The sequence below is a fragment of the Pristiophorus japonicus genome, chromosome 4 (assembly GCF_044704955.1).
Source record: "Pristiophorus japonicus isolate sPriJap1 chromosome 4, sPriJap1.hap1, whole genome shotgun sequence".
NCBI classification, from domain to species: Eukaryota; Metazoa; Chordata; class Chondrichthyes; family Pristiophoridae; genus Pristiophorus; species Pristiophorus japonicus.
The window spans coordinates 312,151,178-312,165,927 of record NC_091980.1 but is presented as its reverse complement, the minus strand read 5'-3'; the positions used below and the strand labels follow the sequence as shown (position 1 = coordinate 312,165,927).

The 14,750-nt window shown below is 46.3% G+C and overlaps 2 protein-coding genes and 1 long non-coding RNA gene across 3 annotated transcripts in view; 1 reads left to right on the top strand and 2 right to left on the bottom strand.

The window, feature by feature from the left end:
* The window catches only part of LOC139261938 (protein phosphatase 1 regulatory subunit 36), an 82,814-nt gene extending 76,463 nt beyond the window's left edge, over positions 1-6,351 (bottom strand). Inside the window, exon 1 of the mRNA XM_070877106.1 lies at positions 6,214-6,351. Coding sequence (XP_070733207.1) covers positions 6,214-6,351 — 138 coding nt within the window. The remainder of the gene's footprint in view (positions 1-6,213) is intronic.
* Positions 1-14,750, top strand: part of LOC139263511 (uncharacterized) — a 229,872-nt gene that overhangs the window by 186,209 nt on the left and 28,913 nt on the right. The gene's annotated exons all lie outside the window — the stretch shown is intronic.
* The window catches only part of LOC139263509 (heat shock-related 70 kDa protein 2-like), a 56,028-nt gene continuing 50,832 nt past the window's right edge, over positions 9,555-14,750 (bottom strand). The window contains exon 2 of the mRNA XM_070879695.1: positions 9,555-12,272. Coding sequence (XP_070735796.1) covers positions 10,633-12,272 — 1,640 coding nt within the window. The 3' untranslated portion in view covers positions 9,555-10,632. The remainder of the gene's footprint in view (positions 12,273-14,750) is intronic.

The window sequence follows — 14,750 nt, the reverse complement described above, 5'->3', positions numbered from 1 at the left end:
TACGGGGAGCGGGCGGGTAACTGGAGCTGAGTCCACGGCCAGATCAGCCATGATCTTATTGAATGGCGGAGCAGGCTCGAGGGGCTAGATGGCCTACTCCTGTTCCTAATTCTTATGTTCTTACAGTCAGAATGAGGCAAATTTATAATGGGGAACAAAGAAATAGCAGACCAATTGAACAAATACCTTGGTTCTGTCTTCACTAAGGAAAACACAAATAACCTTCCGGAAGTACTAGGGGACCGAGGGTCTAGTGAGAAGGAGGAACTAATGGAAATCCTTAATCCTTATTAGCTATCAAATTGTGTTAGGAAAATTGATGGGATTGAAGACCGATAAATTCCCAGGGCCTGACAGTCTGCATCCCAGAGTACTTAAGAAAGTAACCCTCGAAATAGTGGATGCATTGGTGGTCATTTTCCAACATTCTGTAGACTCTGGATCAGTTCCTATGGACTGGAAGGTAGCTAATGTAACCCCACTTTTTAAAAAAGGAGGGAGAGAAAACAGGGAATTACAGACTGGTCAGCCTGACATCGGTGGTGGGGAAAATGTCGGAATCAATTATTAAAGATGTAATAGCAGCGCATTTGGAAAGCAGTGACAGGATCGGTACAAGTCAGCATGGATTTATGAAAGGGAAATCATGCTTGGCAAATCTTCTAGAATTTTTTGAGGATGTAACTAGTAGAGTGGACAAAGAGGAGCCAGTGGATGTGGTGTATTTAGACTTTCAAAAGGCTTTTAACAAGGTCCCACATGAGAGACTAGTGTGAAAAATTAAAGTAAATGGTATTGGGGGTAATGTACTGACGTGGATAGAGAACTGGTTGGCAGACAGGAAGCAAAGAGTAGGAATAAACGGGTCCTTTTCAGAATGGCAGGCAGTGACCTGCGGGTCCTTGTGCATGAAACTCTTTTGAGCTTCATGCACAAGGACCCGCAGGTCACTGCCTGCCATTCTGAAAAGGACAAAAAGTTAGTTTGCAGGTGCAGCAGGTAATCAGGAAGATGAATGGAATGTTGGCCTTCATTGCGAGAGGGATGGAGTACAAAAGCAGTGAGGTCCTTCTGCAACTGTATAGAGTATTGGTGAGGCTGCACCTGGAGTACTGCGTGCAGTTTTGGTCACCTTACTTAAGGAAGGATATACTATCTTTGGAGTGGGTACAGAGACGATTCACGAGGCTGATTCCGGAGATGAGGGGGTTATGATGATAGATTGAGTAGACTAGGTCTTTACTCGTTGGAGTTCAAAAGGATGAGGGATGATCTTATAGAAACATTTAAAATAATGAAAGGGATAGACAAGATAGAGGCAGAGAGGTTGTTTCCATGGGTCGGGGTGACTAGAACTAAGGGGCACAGCCTCAAAATACGGGGGAGCCAATTTAAAACCGAGTTGAGAAGGAATTTCTTCTCCCAGAGGGTTGTGAATCTGTGGAATTCTCTGCCCAAGGAAGCAGTTGAGGCTAGCTCATTGAATGTATTCAAGTCACAGATAGATAGATTTTTAACCAATAAAGGAATTAAGGGTTACGGGGAGCGGGCGGGTAAATGGAGCTGAGTCCACGGCCAGATCAGCCATGATCTTGTTAAATGGCGGAGCAGGCTCGAGGGGCTAGATGGCCTACTCCTGTTCCTAATTCTTATGTTCTTATGTTCTTATGTGACTAGTGGGGTACCTCAAGTTTCGGTGCTGGGACCCCAGCTATTTACAATATACAGCAATGATTTAGACGAAGGAATTGAATGTAATATCTGCAGGTTTGTAGATGATACTAAGCTGGGTGGCAGTGTGAGTTGTGAGGAGGATGCTAAGTGGCTGCAGGGTGACTTGAACAGGTTAGGTGAGTGGACAAGCGCATGGCAGTGCGGTACACTGTAGATAAATGTGAGGTTATCCACTTTGGTGGTAAAACCAGGAAGGCAGAATATTATCTGAATGGTGACAGATTAGTAAAACAGAAACATAGAAAATAGGTGCAGGAGTAAGACATTCGGCCCTTCGAGCCTGCACCACCATTCAATAAGATCATGGCTGTTCATTCCCTCAGTACCCCTTTCCTGCTTTCTCTCCATACCCCTTGATCCCTTTAGCTGTAAGGGCCATATCTAACTCTCTCTTGAATATATCCAATGAATTGGCATCAACAACTCTCTGCGGTAGGGAATTCCACAGGTTAACAACTCTCTGAGCGAAGAAGTTTCTTCTCATCTCAGTCCGAAATGGCTTACTCCTCATCCTTAGACTATGTCCCCTGGTTCTGGACTTCCCCAACATCGGGAACATTCTTCCTGCATCTAACCTATCCAGTCCCGTCAGAATTTTATGTTTCTGTGAGATCCCCTCTCATTCTTCTAAACTCCAGTGAATGCAGGCCCAGTTGATCCAGTCTCTCCTCATAAGTCAGTCCTGCCATCCCGGAATCAGTCTGGTGTACCTTCGCTGCATTCTCTCAATAGCAGGAACGTCCTTCCTCAGATTAGGAGACCAAAACTGAACACAATATTCCAGGTGAGGCCTCACTAAGGCCCTGTACAACTGCAGTAAGACCTCCCTGCTCCTATACTCAAATCCCCTAGCTATGAAGGCCAACATATCATTTGCCGCCTTCACTGCCTGCTGTACCTGCATGCCAACTTTCAATGACTGATGTACCATGACACCCAGGTCACGTTGCACCTCCCCTTTTCATAATCTGCCGCCATTCAGATAATATTCTGCCTTTGTGTTTTTGCCACCAAAGTGGATAACCTCACATTTATCCACATTATACTGCATCTGCCATGCATTTGCCCATTCACCTAACCTGTCCAAGTCACCCTGCAGCCTCTTAGCATCCTCCTCACAGCTCAAACTGCCACCCAGCTTAGTGTCATCTGCAAACTTGGAGATATTACACTCAATTCCCTCATCCAAATCATTGATGTATATTGTAAAGAGCTGGGGTCCCAGCACTGAGCCCTGTGGCACCCCACTAGTCACTGCCTGCCATTCTGAAAAGGACCCATTTATCCCGACTCTCTGCTTCCTGTCTGCCAACCAGTTCTCTATCCACGTTAGTGCATTACCCCCCAATACCATGTGCTTTAATTTTGCACACCAATCTCTTGTGTGGGACCTTGTCAAAAGCCTTTTGAAAGTCCAAATCCACAAAATCCACTGGTTCTCCCTTGTCCACTCTACTAGTTACACCGTCAAATAATTATAGAAGATTTTTCAAGCAGGATTTCCCTTTCATAAATCCATGCTGACTTGGACCGATCCCGTCACTGCTTTCCAAATGTGCTGCTGTTTCATCTTTAAAAATTGATTCCAACACTTTCCCCACTACTGATGTCAGACTAACCGGTCTATAATTATCCGCCTTCTCTCTCCCTCCCTGCTTAAAAAGTGGTGTTACATTAGCTACCCTCCAGTCCATAGGAACCGATTCAGAGTCGATAGACTGTTGGAAAATGATCACGAATGCATCCACTATTTCTAGGGCTACTTCCTTAAGTACTCTGGGATGCAGACTATCTGGCCCTGAGGATTTATCGGCCTTCAATCCCATCAATTTCCCGAACACAATTTCCCACCTAATAAGGATTTTCTTCAGTTCCTCCTTCTCACTCGACCCTCGGTCCCTTAGTATTTCCCGAAGGTTATTTGTGTTTTCCTTCGTGAAGACAGAACCAAAGTATTTGTTTAACTGGTCCGCCATTTCTTTGTTCCCCATTATAAAAGGGGAGGTGCAACGAGACCTGGGTGTCATGGTACATCGGTCATTGAAAGTTGGCATACAGGTACAGCAGACAGTGACGAAGGCAAATGGCATATTGGCCTTCATAGCGAGAGGATTTGAGTATAGGAGCAGGGAGGTCTTACTACAGTTGTACAGGGCCTTGGCGAGGCCACACCTTCAATATTGTGTAAGTTTTGGTCTTCTAATCTGAGGAAGGACATCCTTGCTATTGAGGGAGTGCAGCGAAGGTTCACCAGACTGATTCCCGGGATGGCAGGACTGACATATGAAGAAACACTGGATCGACTAGGCTTATTTGCACTGGAGTTTAGAAGGATGAGAGGGGATCTCATAGAAACATATAAAATTCTGACGGGATTGGACAGGTTAGATGCAGGAAGAATGTTCCCGATGTTGGGGGAGTCCAGAACCAGGGGTCACAGTCTAAGGATAAGGGGTAAGCCATTTAGGACCGAGATGAGGAGAAACTTCTTCACTCAGAGAATTGTGAACCTGTGGAATTCTCTACCACAAAGTTGTTGAGGCCAGTTCGTTGGATATATTCAAAAGGGAATTAGATGTGGCCCTTACGGCTAAAGGAATCAAGGGGCACGGAGAGAAAGCAGGAATGGGATACTGAGGTTGCATGATCAGCCATGATCATATTGAATGGTGATGCAGGCCTATTCCTGCACATGTTTTTATTACAGGCGGGGATTGGTGCCGGGGTAACGGGCGGGGGATCGTTCCCGCGGTTTATAACGGGCGGAGGATCGGTCTCGGGGTGTATAACGGGCGGGGGATAGGTCCTGGGGTGTAAAACAGGCGGGGTATCAGTCCCGGGGTGTATAACGGGCGGTGGATCAGTCCCAGTGTGTATAATGGGCGGTTCCGGTGTGTTTAACAGGCGGGGTATCAGTCCCGGGGTGTATAACGGGTGGTGGATCGGTCCCACGGTGTATAATGGGCGGGGATCGGTCCCGCGGTGTATAACGGGTGGTGGATCGGTCCCAAGGTGTATAACGGGCTGGGATCGGTCCCGCGGTGTATAAGGGGTGGTGGTCAGACCCGGGGTGTAGGTCAGTTATACACCCCGGGATACTCCTGATTTCACCCATTCAGACATGTAAAGGAAAGAAAGACTTGCATTTCTATAGCGCCTTTCGCGACCACCGGACATTGTAAAACACTTTACAGCCAATGAAGTACTTTTTGAAGTGTCGTCACTGTTGTAATGCAGGAAACGTGGTAGCTAATTTTCACTCAGCAAGCTCCCACTAACAGCAACATGATAATGACCAGATAATCTGTTTTGTTATGTTGATTGATGGTATTGGTCCCATGGGATCTTTTACGTCCACTTGAGAGGGCAGGCGGGCCTCGGTTTAACGACAGTGCAGCATCCCCTCGGTACTGCACTGGAGTATCAGCCTAGATTTTTGAGCTCAAGTCTCTGGACTGGAATTGAACCCACAACTCAAGCAAGGGTGCTACCCACTGAGCCACAGCTGACACACTAACTGGTGGATTTTAAGGTGAATCTTAAAGGAGGAAGAGAGGTAGCGAAGCGAGAAGTTTATGGAGGGAATTCCAGAGCTTAGGGCCCAGGCAGGTGAAGGCACGGCCACCGATGGTTGAGCGATTAAAGTCAGGCATACTCAAGAGGGCAGAATTAGAGGACCGCAGAGATCTTGTGGGGGTGCAGAGGGTTGTGGGACTGGAGGAGATTACAGAGATGGTGGCCGGGGGGGGGGGTGTGGTAAGACCATGGAGGGATTTGAAAATAAGAATGAGAATTTTAAAATCGAGGCGTTGCTTAACCGTGCACCAATGTAGGTCAGTGAGCACAGCGGGTGATGGGTGAGCGGGACGTTAGGGCACAGGCAGCCAAGTTTTGGATCACCTCTAGTTTACATAGGTAGCCAGGAGTGCGTTGGAATAGTCAAGTCTAGAGGTAACAAAGGCATGCAATCGCCTGTTTTTCCAGTGCAGAAACAGCAGTATAACTCTGACTTGCTACAATTAGAGCGAGTCTTCAGGAGTTCCAAATTTAGTTTGTCTCCCCTCCACTCTCACAGAGCCAAAGTGCTTCCCTACAGAAACAAAACCCACTCCATTCTCATCAAATCCGAACAGAATGGCAAACAACAGCGATGTGAATCATTGAGCGTGTGCATCATCATGACAACGTGCGGAGGGGCAGAACTGGCTTGCCAGAGGCTCAAACAAATGCAAGAGCTGAGTGTCAGTATAACTCTAGTCTATCCAACCACAGTGCAGCCAAAAAGTTGTCCGGAGCACAGTCTGACTTGGGACTGGATGTTACGAGTGGTTGGCGTTAGAAACCGTTCAATTTGTCATTAGCTCCGGCGTTGCTCGGTGGAGTGGAGATGGGGGGCAGAGCGGGGAGTCTTCCCCAGCGGCCACGGTCCCCCCCCCCCCCCCCAAGGACGGGCTCTTCCCCCGCCCCGCGAGGTCTCACCTGCTCCAGACTCAGGTATCCGTCCATTCTCCGCCCGCAGTAGTTCCGCACAGACCGCTCAACATTCTGTATACACTGGGTATCCTGGCAACCCAGAGTAACACAGCGCAGAGTAACAACCCAGGGGCTGACTAACATATCGGCAGCCAGAGTAACAATTCACAGTATTGTTACTCTGGCTGCCCAAGATCCAACAATAACAACTTGGAAAGTGGTGTGTGTGGGAAGATTAAAACCATTGGGGCCAAAGATAACATAAAGACAGACTTGCATTTATATAGCGCCTTTCACGACCACCGGACGTCTCAAGGCGCTTTACAACCAATGAAGTACTTTTGAAGTGTAGTCACTGTTGTAATGTGGCAGACAATTTGTGCACAGCAAGCTCTCACAAACAGCAATGTGATAATCAGACCAGTTGATCTGTTTTTATGATGTTGATTGAGGGATAAATATTGGCCCCAACACCCAGGGATAACTTCCCTGCTCTTCTTCGAAATAGTGCCATGGGATCTTTTACATCCACCTGAGAGAGCAGACGGGGCCTCGGTTTAACGTCTCATCCGAATAGAAATAATAGGGGTGAAGGGGAGTGGGTCTATTTGGATCGCTCTTTCAAAGAGCTGGCACAGGCACCATGGGCTGAATGGCCGCCGCCTGTGCAGCATGAATCTGCGGCTGAGGTTATCTCGGGCGGTGGCACATTATGGGCAGTATCGTGTCGGCCGCCCGTTATACGCAGCGCCTGATACTCAGTAGCATTGCAGTCAATAGATACCGATACCACCCGCTTTGCACCACCGCCCGAGACACATTTCCAGGCCTCGGATTCTAAAACATCTGGGGCAAGTCAACACTCGGGGCTGAGAGTACCAGTCTAGAGTTGAGAGTAACAATCAGGGAGCAGAGGAAGGGAGCTGATAGTTTCACGACAGGGAAGGGGAGAAAGATAAAATCCAAGGCCGACAGTATATATTCCCCCATGGGTGTCTGACAGGCAGAGTGCCTGGAGGGGTAGCACACCTGAATAGAAAGGAGGATCACGGTTTTTCTGGGCCATGATAACCGTGGTTCAATGGTAACACTCTCACCTCTGATTCAGCCCCACTCCAGCGATTTCAGCACATAATCCGGGCTGATAATCCAGTGCAACACTGAGGGAGCCTCCCCTCCTCTCCACCACGTTCCCTCCCCTCTACCACCTTACGTGACAAGTATCATAATTGTAATCTTAACTTTTCGATTACCTGCTGTTGAATTGTTTTACAACTTGCTATTATAATAGAATTGTTGCCATCTTCTCCCCTCTCGTGGCCCCCACTAAATCTCGTCCTCTCCTGAAGGTAGTGAGACAGGCTGGAGAACTCTTCCTCGGGCACTAGTAACCCTCTGGTATCAAATGACCTTTCTTCATGAGCAGGATGCACGCTAAATCATTCAATCACAGAGGATATCACAAACCAACCTCAAGCCTAATCCCATCCTCACACAGCGCCAACACAATCATTTTTCAACAGCAGCTACTGAGTAGTAATTAAGGGGTAGGACCTTGGCTTATTTCACTTCTCTCCCTCCTCCTCGTCCAGGTTGGATCATCATCATCACAGGCAGTCCCTCGAATGAGGATGACTTGCTTCCACATGAGTTCACAGATGTTTCAATGAAGGACCTGATATTCCAATCCTGAACTCCAGGGGTGGAAGATGCCTGCGCGTGGGTTTTTTTAACATGTGGTAGCCGTTGCACACTAGCCACCACACGGGCTTGACAGAGCTAGGCCTTTATCCAGTGGCAAGGGTAAACCAGGACGACCGGAGACCTGCTCTGCTGCACGGACCTAGTGCGCACACATATCGCAGTGTGGGCTGGTCCGTGTATAAATCTCCTACCAATTACTTTAAATGCCCCCTGGTTGTTCATGGATATGCTATTAGGGTTAGATGGAGTTGAGTGGGAGGAAGCTTGTGTGGACCCATTGGGCTGAATTGCCCGTTTCTGTGCTGTAAATTCGATGGAATCGTGATGCTGTCGCCAGGCTGGAAACTGGATCAAAGGGAATAAAGTGGGCAAGGACCTAGGTGCCATGTTCAAAAACCTTAGAGAAGAAAGTAAGGTTGGAGACAGGATAGTAGTTAGAAAAGATGGAGTGGTCAAAGTAAAACTTGCATTTATATAGGTCAGGTCTCAAAACACTTTACAGCCAATGAAGTACTTTTGAAGTGTAGTCACTTTTGTAATGCAGGAAACGCAGCAGTTAATTTGTGCACAGCAAGCTCCCACAAACGGCAATGAGATAATGAGCAGATCATCTGTTTTTAGTGATGTTGGTTGAGGGATAAATGTCGGCCAGGACACCGGAGAGAACTCCCCTGCTGAAATAGCACCAGAATACGGGATCTTTTACGGCCACCTTAGAGGGCAGATGGGGCCTCGGTTTTACATCTCATCTGAATGACTGCACCTCCGCCAGTGCAGCACTCACTTGGTATTCAAGCCTCTGAATGGGACTTGAACCCACAACCTCATGACTCAGAAGCACTACCCATTGAACCACGGTTGGTTGGAGTTTGAGGGGAAAGCCAACAGCAGTTTTGAAGCAGGGAGTGAAGAGTCTAAAGAAAGCAAGCCATGTACTAGGTCAGCAAGTGTTACATCAAGCAGAGATGTGTGAGTGGTGTGCACAGGAGATGGGTCTCGTGGAGGAAATTACCTTAATGAGGGCAGAAAAGCAAGAGGAAGCAAAGGCAACCAAGCAGAGTCTATAGCCTCAAGATGCAAAATAAAAATCGGCAGCTCCTCACACGTGAAGTTGGAGATGGTGGAAAGAGAGGCAGGGGATCAGCAGAGGTAGTTTGTTCTTGAGAAGAGGAGTTTTGGATTGTTCTTGCCCTCTAGGATAGACATCATTGACCTTGACTACTTCACCAATGTGGCATTTTTGCATGCAGGAGTCCAGAAAGCGAGAGTTGGCAGGCTAATTGTTCGTGGAGGGTGGATGGGGGAACCACAGGAAACTTAATACTGCCCTCACCTGATCTCCAAACATGCTCACTGGATAGTGGTTAGGATCAAGATCACTAGATGATTTCCTCAGTCCAATTTTAGTGCCTTTCATGTCACCTTTCCCTAGGTGAGCTCACTCAGCACAGACTAGGGAGTAAAACACATTTCAAAGTAGCAACTTTTTCTATTTTACCATCCAACCCTTACAGCTGTAGAAACTCTGCTCCAGACAGCACTGAACTAAGGGGTCTTTATTGTTTGAGTTGTTTTTAAACATTTCATATCTGGGTTAAACGCAATGAATTAAAATACATGTAAACGAGAGACAACTCAACACGAATTTTTGTTAATTTACTAAAATAAATAAGGAATACAGCAACATTTAAAGATAACAGTCAAAGCTTTATATCCACAGAGAGCTATCACATCCTTATAACCAGAGTTAGCTGTAATATTTTGCAGCAAAGTTATATTTTAATCTGAAGTATACTGTTGTAAAAAGTAACTTTGGTCTCTGCAACTTATTACTCCATGAGGAGTAATGAATAGCGTTGTCCCATTGCACTGCACAGACGGTTTAGATCTCTTCTAACAGTACCATCAACACATACCTTTCATCTTGCAGCAGTGCACACACACCAAGGAAAGGGTGCAGTTTCTTCTTCCCCAGCAGTACAGAAGGTTTACAGTCCCTACCAACCCCCCCCCCCCCACAATAAAGGGGTGCAGATCCTCCTCCACTTCCAGGAATACAGAAAGACTGCAGTCCTTCCATCAATAAAGAAGGGTATGGTTCCTGCTTCCCCAATAAAAAGGGCAGTCCCTCCTCTCCCCTTATCAGTTACTTTAGCAGGGAAGGAACTATGTAGAAGTAAAGTCTACATTGCTAGATATCTGCCACACTGTGAATGAAAATAATATAATTTTTATTGGTTGTTTAAATGTTTACCCCAAAATAAGCCAACCTTTATTGTGTTAAGGGACAGAGTCCCATCTTAAGGTGGTGTCAGTTGGTTGTGGTGCAGTCTCTATTCCTTGTATCCATTTCCCCTGATCTGCCTATCCACCCCATTTGATAGCTGTGCAAATTTCATTACAATAACACAAACATTTGAGTTTGTGAAGAAACCCATTGATAATTAAAAAAAAAGAAAATACACAATGGGCGAGATGGATCATAATCGGTTCAAGAACTCTGCTAATTTACCTACAATAAGCTAACGCTCCTTAGATATTTCACACTGCAAGAGAACTAAACTGATGCGTAGCTTGGATCGTTTGGGCAGCTGGTACTCATTGGTGCACTATCGCACATTTGTTCCTTCAGCAATATTAAAATAAATATGGAAAATAAGCAGCAGTTAGTAACTCAGAGCCCAGTGTCTCAAGTTCTTCCAATGCTCCTACCCACTTCACTTAGTCAACTTCTTCAATAGTAGGTCCTGATGTATTGCTAGGGGAAGAGGTATTGTCAATCCCTCCAGGCATCCCAGAGCAAGGACATCGGAAGAATTTGGCTAGTGGCTTGCACACTTTCTCCAGCTCCTTCCGCTGGTGATCAAACTCTTCCTTCTCTGCTGTCTGGTTTGTTTCCAGCCACGTGAGGACCTCCTGACATTTTGCAATGACACTCGCCTTCTCCGCCTCGGTGATTTTTCCTTTCAGCTTCTCGTCTTGTACAGCCTGTTTCATGCTGTATGCATAGGTCTCTAGGGCATTCTTGGCAGCCACCTTTTCACGGTTTGAATCATCCTCGGTCTTGTACTGCTCCGCTTCGTGCACCATACGCTCAATGTCAGCCTTGTTCAGGCGCCCCTTGTCATTAGTGATGGTGATCTTGTTTTCTCGGCCTGTGCTCTTGTCCGCGGCTGAAACATTTAGGATGCCATTGGCATCTATGTCAAAGACCACCTCAATTTGTGGCACTCCGCGTGGAGCTGGTGGAATGTTAGAAAGGTCAAACTTGCCAAGCAGGTTGTTGTCTTTGGTCATGGCCCTTTCACCTTCGTATATTTGAACAAGGACACTGGTTTGTCGATCTGAATAAGTGGTGAAGATCTGAGTCTGCTTGGTGGGGATCGTGGTGTTTCGTTTAATTAGGGAAGTCATGATCCCACCAGCTGTTTCAATACCTAGAGACAGGGGAGTAACATCCAACAGCAACAGATCCTGCACATTTTCAGATTTGTCGCCTGTTAAAATGGCCGCCTGTACAGCTGCACCATAAGCCACAGCTTCATCTGGATTGATGCTCTTGTTCAGCTCTTTCCCATTGAACAAGTCTTGAAGCATCTTTTGGATTTTAGGGATCCTCGTGGAGCCTCCCACAAGAACAACATCCTGAATCTGTGACTTGTCAATTCTGGCGTCTTGAAGGGCTTTTTCAACGGGCTCCAGCGTGGCTCGGAACAGATCACTGTTCAATTCCTCAAACCGGGCCCTTGTGACGGATGTATAGAAATCAATACCATCGTGCAGAGAGTCAATCTCGAGGCTAGCTTGTGTGCTCGAGGACAGGGTCCTCTTGGCACGCTCGCAAGCCGTGCGCAAACGTCTTACTGCCCGCTTGCTCTGGGAGATATCCTTCTTAAATTTCCGTTTGAATTCGTCAATGAAATGGTTCACCATGCGACTGTCAAAATCTTCTCCTCCCAGGTGAGTGTCTCCAGCAGTAGACTTAACCTCAAAAATGCCATCCTCAATGGTAAGAATAGAAACGTCGAATGTTCCACCACCCAGGTCAAAGATGAGGACGTTATGCTCACCGGATCCTGTTTTGTCGAGTCCATAAGCAATGGCAGCTGCAGTTGGTTCATTGATAATCCTCAGCACATTTAAAGCAGCAATTGTTCCGGCATCTTTGGTGGCTTGTCTTTGGCTATCATTAAAATAAGCCGGCACTGTGATGACAGCATTCCTCACAGGAGATCCCAGGTATGCTTCCGCGATCTCCTTCATTTTTGTTAACACCATAGATGAAATCTCCTCAGCAAAGAATGACTTCTGTTCTCCTTTGTACTCCACCTGGACTTTGGGTTTCCCTCCATCACTGATCACTGGGGAAAGATGAATGAAGACATTTTTTGATTAAATAAAATGTCAACTGAACGCGCTCCTCCTTTCCATTTGTTAGTAATAGCTGCAGTCTCCCCATGCCAAACACTTTCCCTCACAGGACAAGTGTAAAACATACTCCCAGACCTCCTCTGCCAATGCTAATCTATAACTGTCCACGGAATGGTGTGCACAAGTTATGGCACATCCCCCCTTCCTTGTGCAAAGCAATTGGTCTCCAGAGAACTATAGAAGCTTACAGCACAGAAGAGGCAATTTGTCCCACCACGTTTGTTTGCTGGTGCAATCCAAATCTTCCCCAGCTTCAAATATTTATACAAAAGCAAGATACTGTGGATGCTGTAAACCTGAAATAAAAACAGAAAATGCTGAAAATACTCAGCAGGTCAGGCAGCATCTGTGGAGAGAGAAACTGTTAACGTTTCATGTCAATGACCTTTTGCCAGAACGGGAAAAGATAAGAAGGTCAGCGACCTGAAACATTAACGCTGTTTTTGCTCTCCACAGATGCTGCCTGGCCTGCTGAGTATTTTCAGCATTTTCTGTTTTTATTTCAAATATTTATACATTTTTCCCTTAAAAGATGCAATGGTGTCTGTTCCAACCAGTCCCCGAGACACAGCATTCCATCCTCCAATAACTCTCTGCATCATGACATTTCATAACCTTTCTCCTCACTCGCTGCTTTAAATTGATGCCCCATCATCACTGACTCCCCAACCAGTGGAAATTGTCTTTCCCGACTCACTGATTCAACATCCGTTAAATCTCTTACCCTCTCTGCCCCAATGGAAATGGTCCCAGTATCTCAAGCCTCTCCTCATAACTATAATTTCACATCCCTGGCATCATCCTGATGACCAGAGACTGTACACTCTATGGGCTAGAACCTCCACTTTTGAGCTTAGTGCCCAAAAATGGGCGTTATTTCCGGCGTGGGCGGTAAAAAAGGATTTTCAGATTGCCGGCTTCTCGCCCATTCTCTCAACACCTAGTTTACATTTTTGAAAATGGGCGTTACCGCGAGCGATATCAAATGGGCGGTAGCGTTAAATTTTTCTGACCTTCTGCCGTAAAGTGTGGCCGTCCTTAGCAACGGCATGGCAACGCTCCATTCCCAAAATTCTGGAGGTCAAGGGTCACCATGGCATGCGCAGAAGAGGAGACAGAGAGAGAGGGAGACATTTAAAGATCACATGGATGAACTTCAGCAATTGTATATCCCTGTCTGGAGTAAAAATAAAACGGGGAAGGTGGCTCAACCGTGGCTAACAAGGGAAATTAAGGATAGTGTTAAATCCAAGGAAGAAGCATATAAATTGGCCAAAAAAAGCAGCAAACCTGAGGACTGGGAGAAATTTAGAATTCAGCAGAGGAGGACAAAGGGTTTAATTAGGAGAGGGAAAATAGAGTATGAGAGGAAGCTTGCTGGGAACATAAAAACTGACTGCAAAAGCTTCTATAGATATGTGAAGAGAAAAAGATTAGTGAAGACAAATGTTGGTCCCTTGCAGTCGGATTCAGGTGAATTTATAATGCGGAACAAAGAAATGCCAGAAATTGAACAAATACTTTGGTTCTGTCATAAGAACAAAAGAATTAGGAACAGGTGTAGGCCATCTAGCCCTTCGAGCCTGCTCCGCCATTCAAAAAGATCATGGCTGATCTGGCCGTGGACTCAGCTCCACTTATCCGCCTGCTCCCCATAACCCTTAATTCCCTTAGTGGTTAAAAATCTATCCATCTGTGATTTGAATACATTCAATGAGCTAGCCTCAACTGCTTCCTTGGGCAGAGAATTCCACAGATTCACAATCCTCTGGGAGAAGAAATTCCTTCTCAACTCAGTTTTAAATTGGCTACCCCGTATTTTGAGGCTGTGCCCCCTAGTTCTAGTCTCCCTGACCAGTGGAAACAACCTCTCTGCCTCTATCTTGTCTATCCCTTTCATTATTTTAAATGTTTCTATAAGATCACCCCTCATCCTTCTGAACTCCAACGAGTAAAGACCCAGTCTACTCAATCTATCATCATAAGGTAACGCCCTCATCTCCGAAATCAGCCTAGTGAATCGTCTCTGTACCTCCTCCAAAGCTAGTATATCCTTCCTTAAGTAAGGTGACCAAAACTGCACGCAGTACTCCAGGTGCGGCCTCACCAATACCCTGTATAGTTGCAGCAGGACCTCCCTGCTTTTGTACTCCATCCCTCTCGCAATGAAGGCCAACATTCCATTCGCCTTCCTGATTACCTGCTGCACCTGCAAACTAACTTTTTGGGATTCATGCACAAGGACCCCCAGGTCCCTCTGCACTGCAGCATGTTGTAATTTCTCCCCATTCAAATAATATTCCCTTTTACTGTTCTTTTTTCCAAGGTGGATGACCTCACATTTTCCGACATTGTATTCCATCTGCCAAACCTTAGCCCATTCGCTTAACCTATCTAAATCTCTTTGC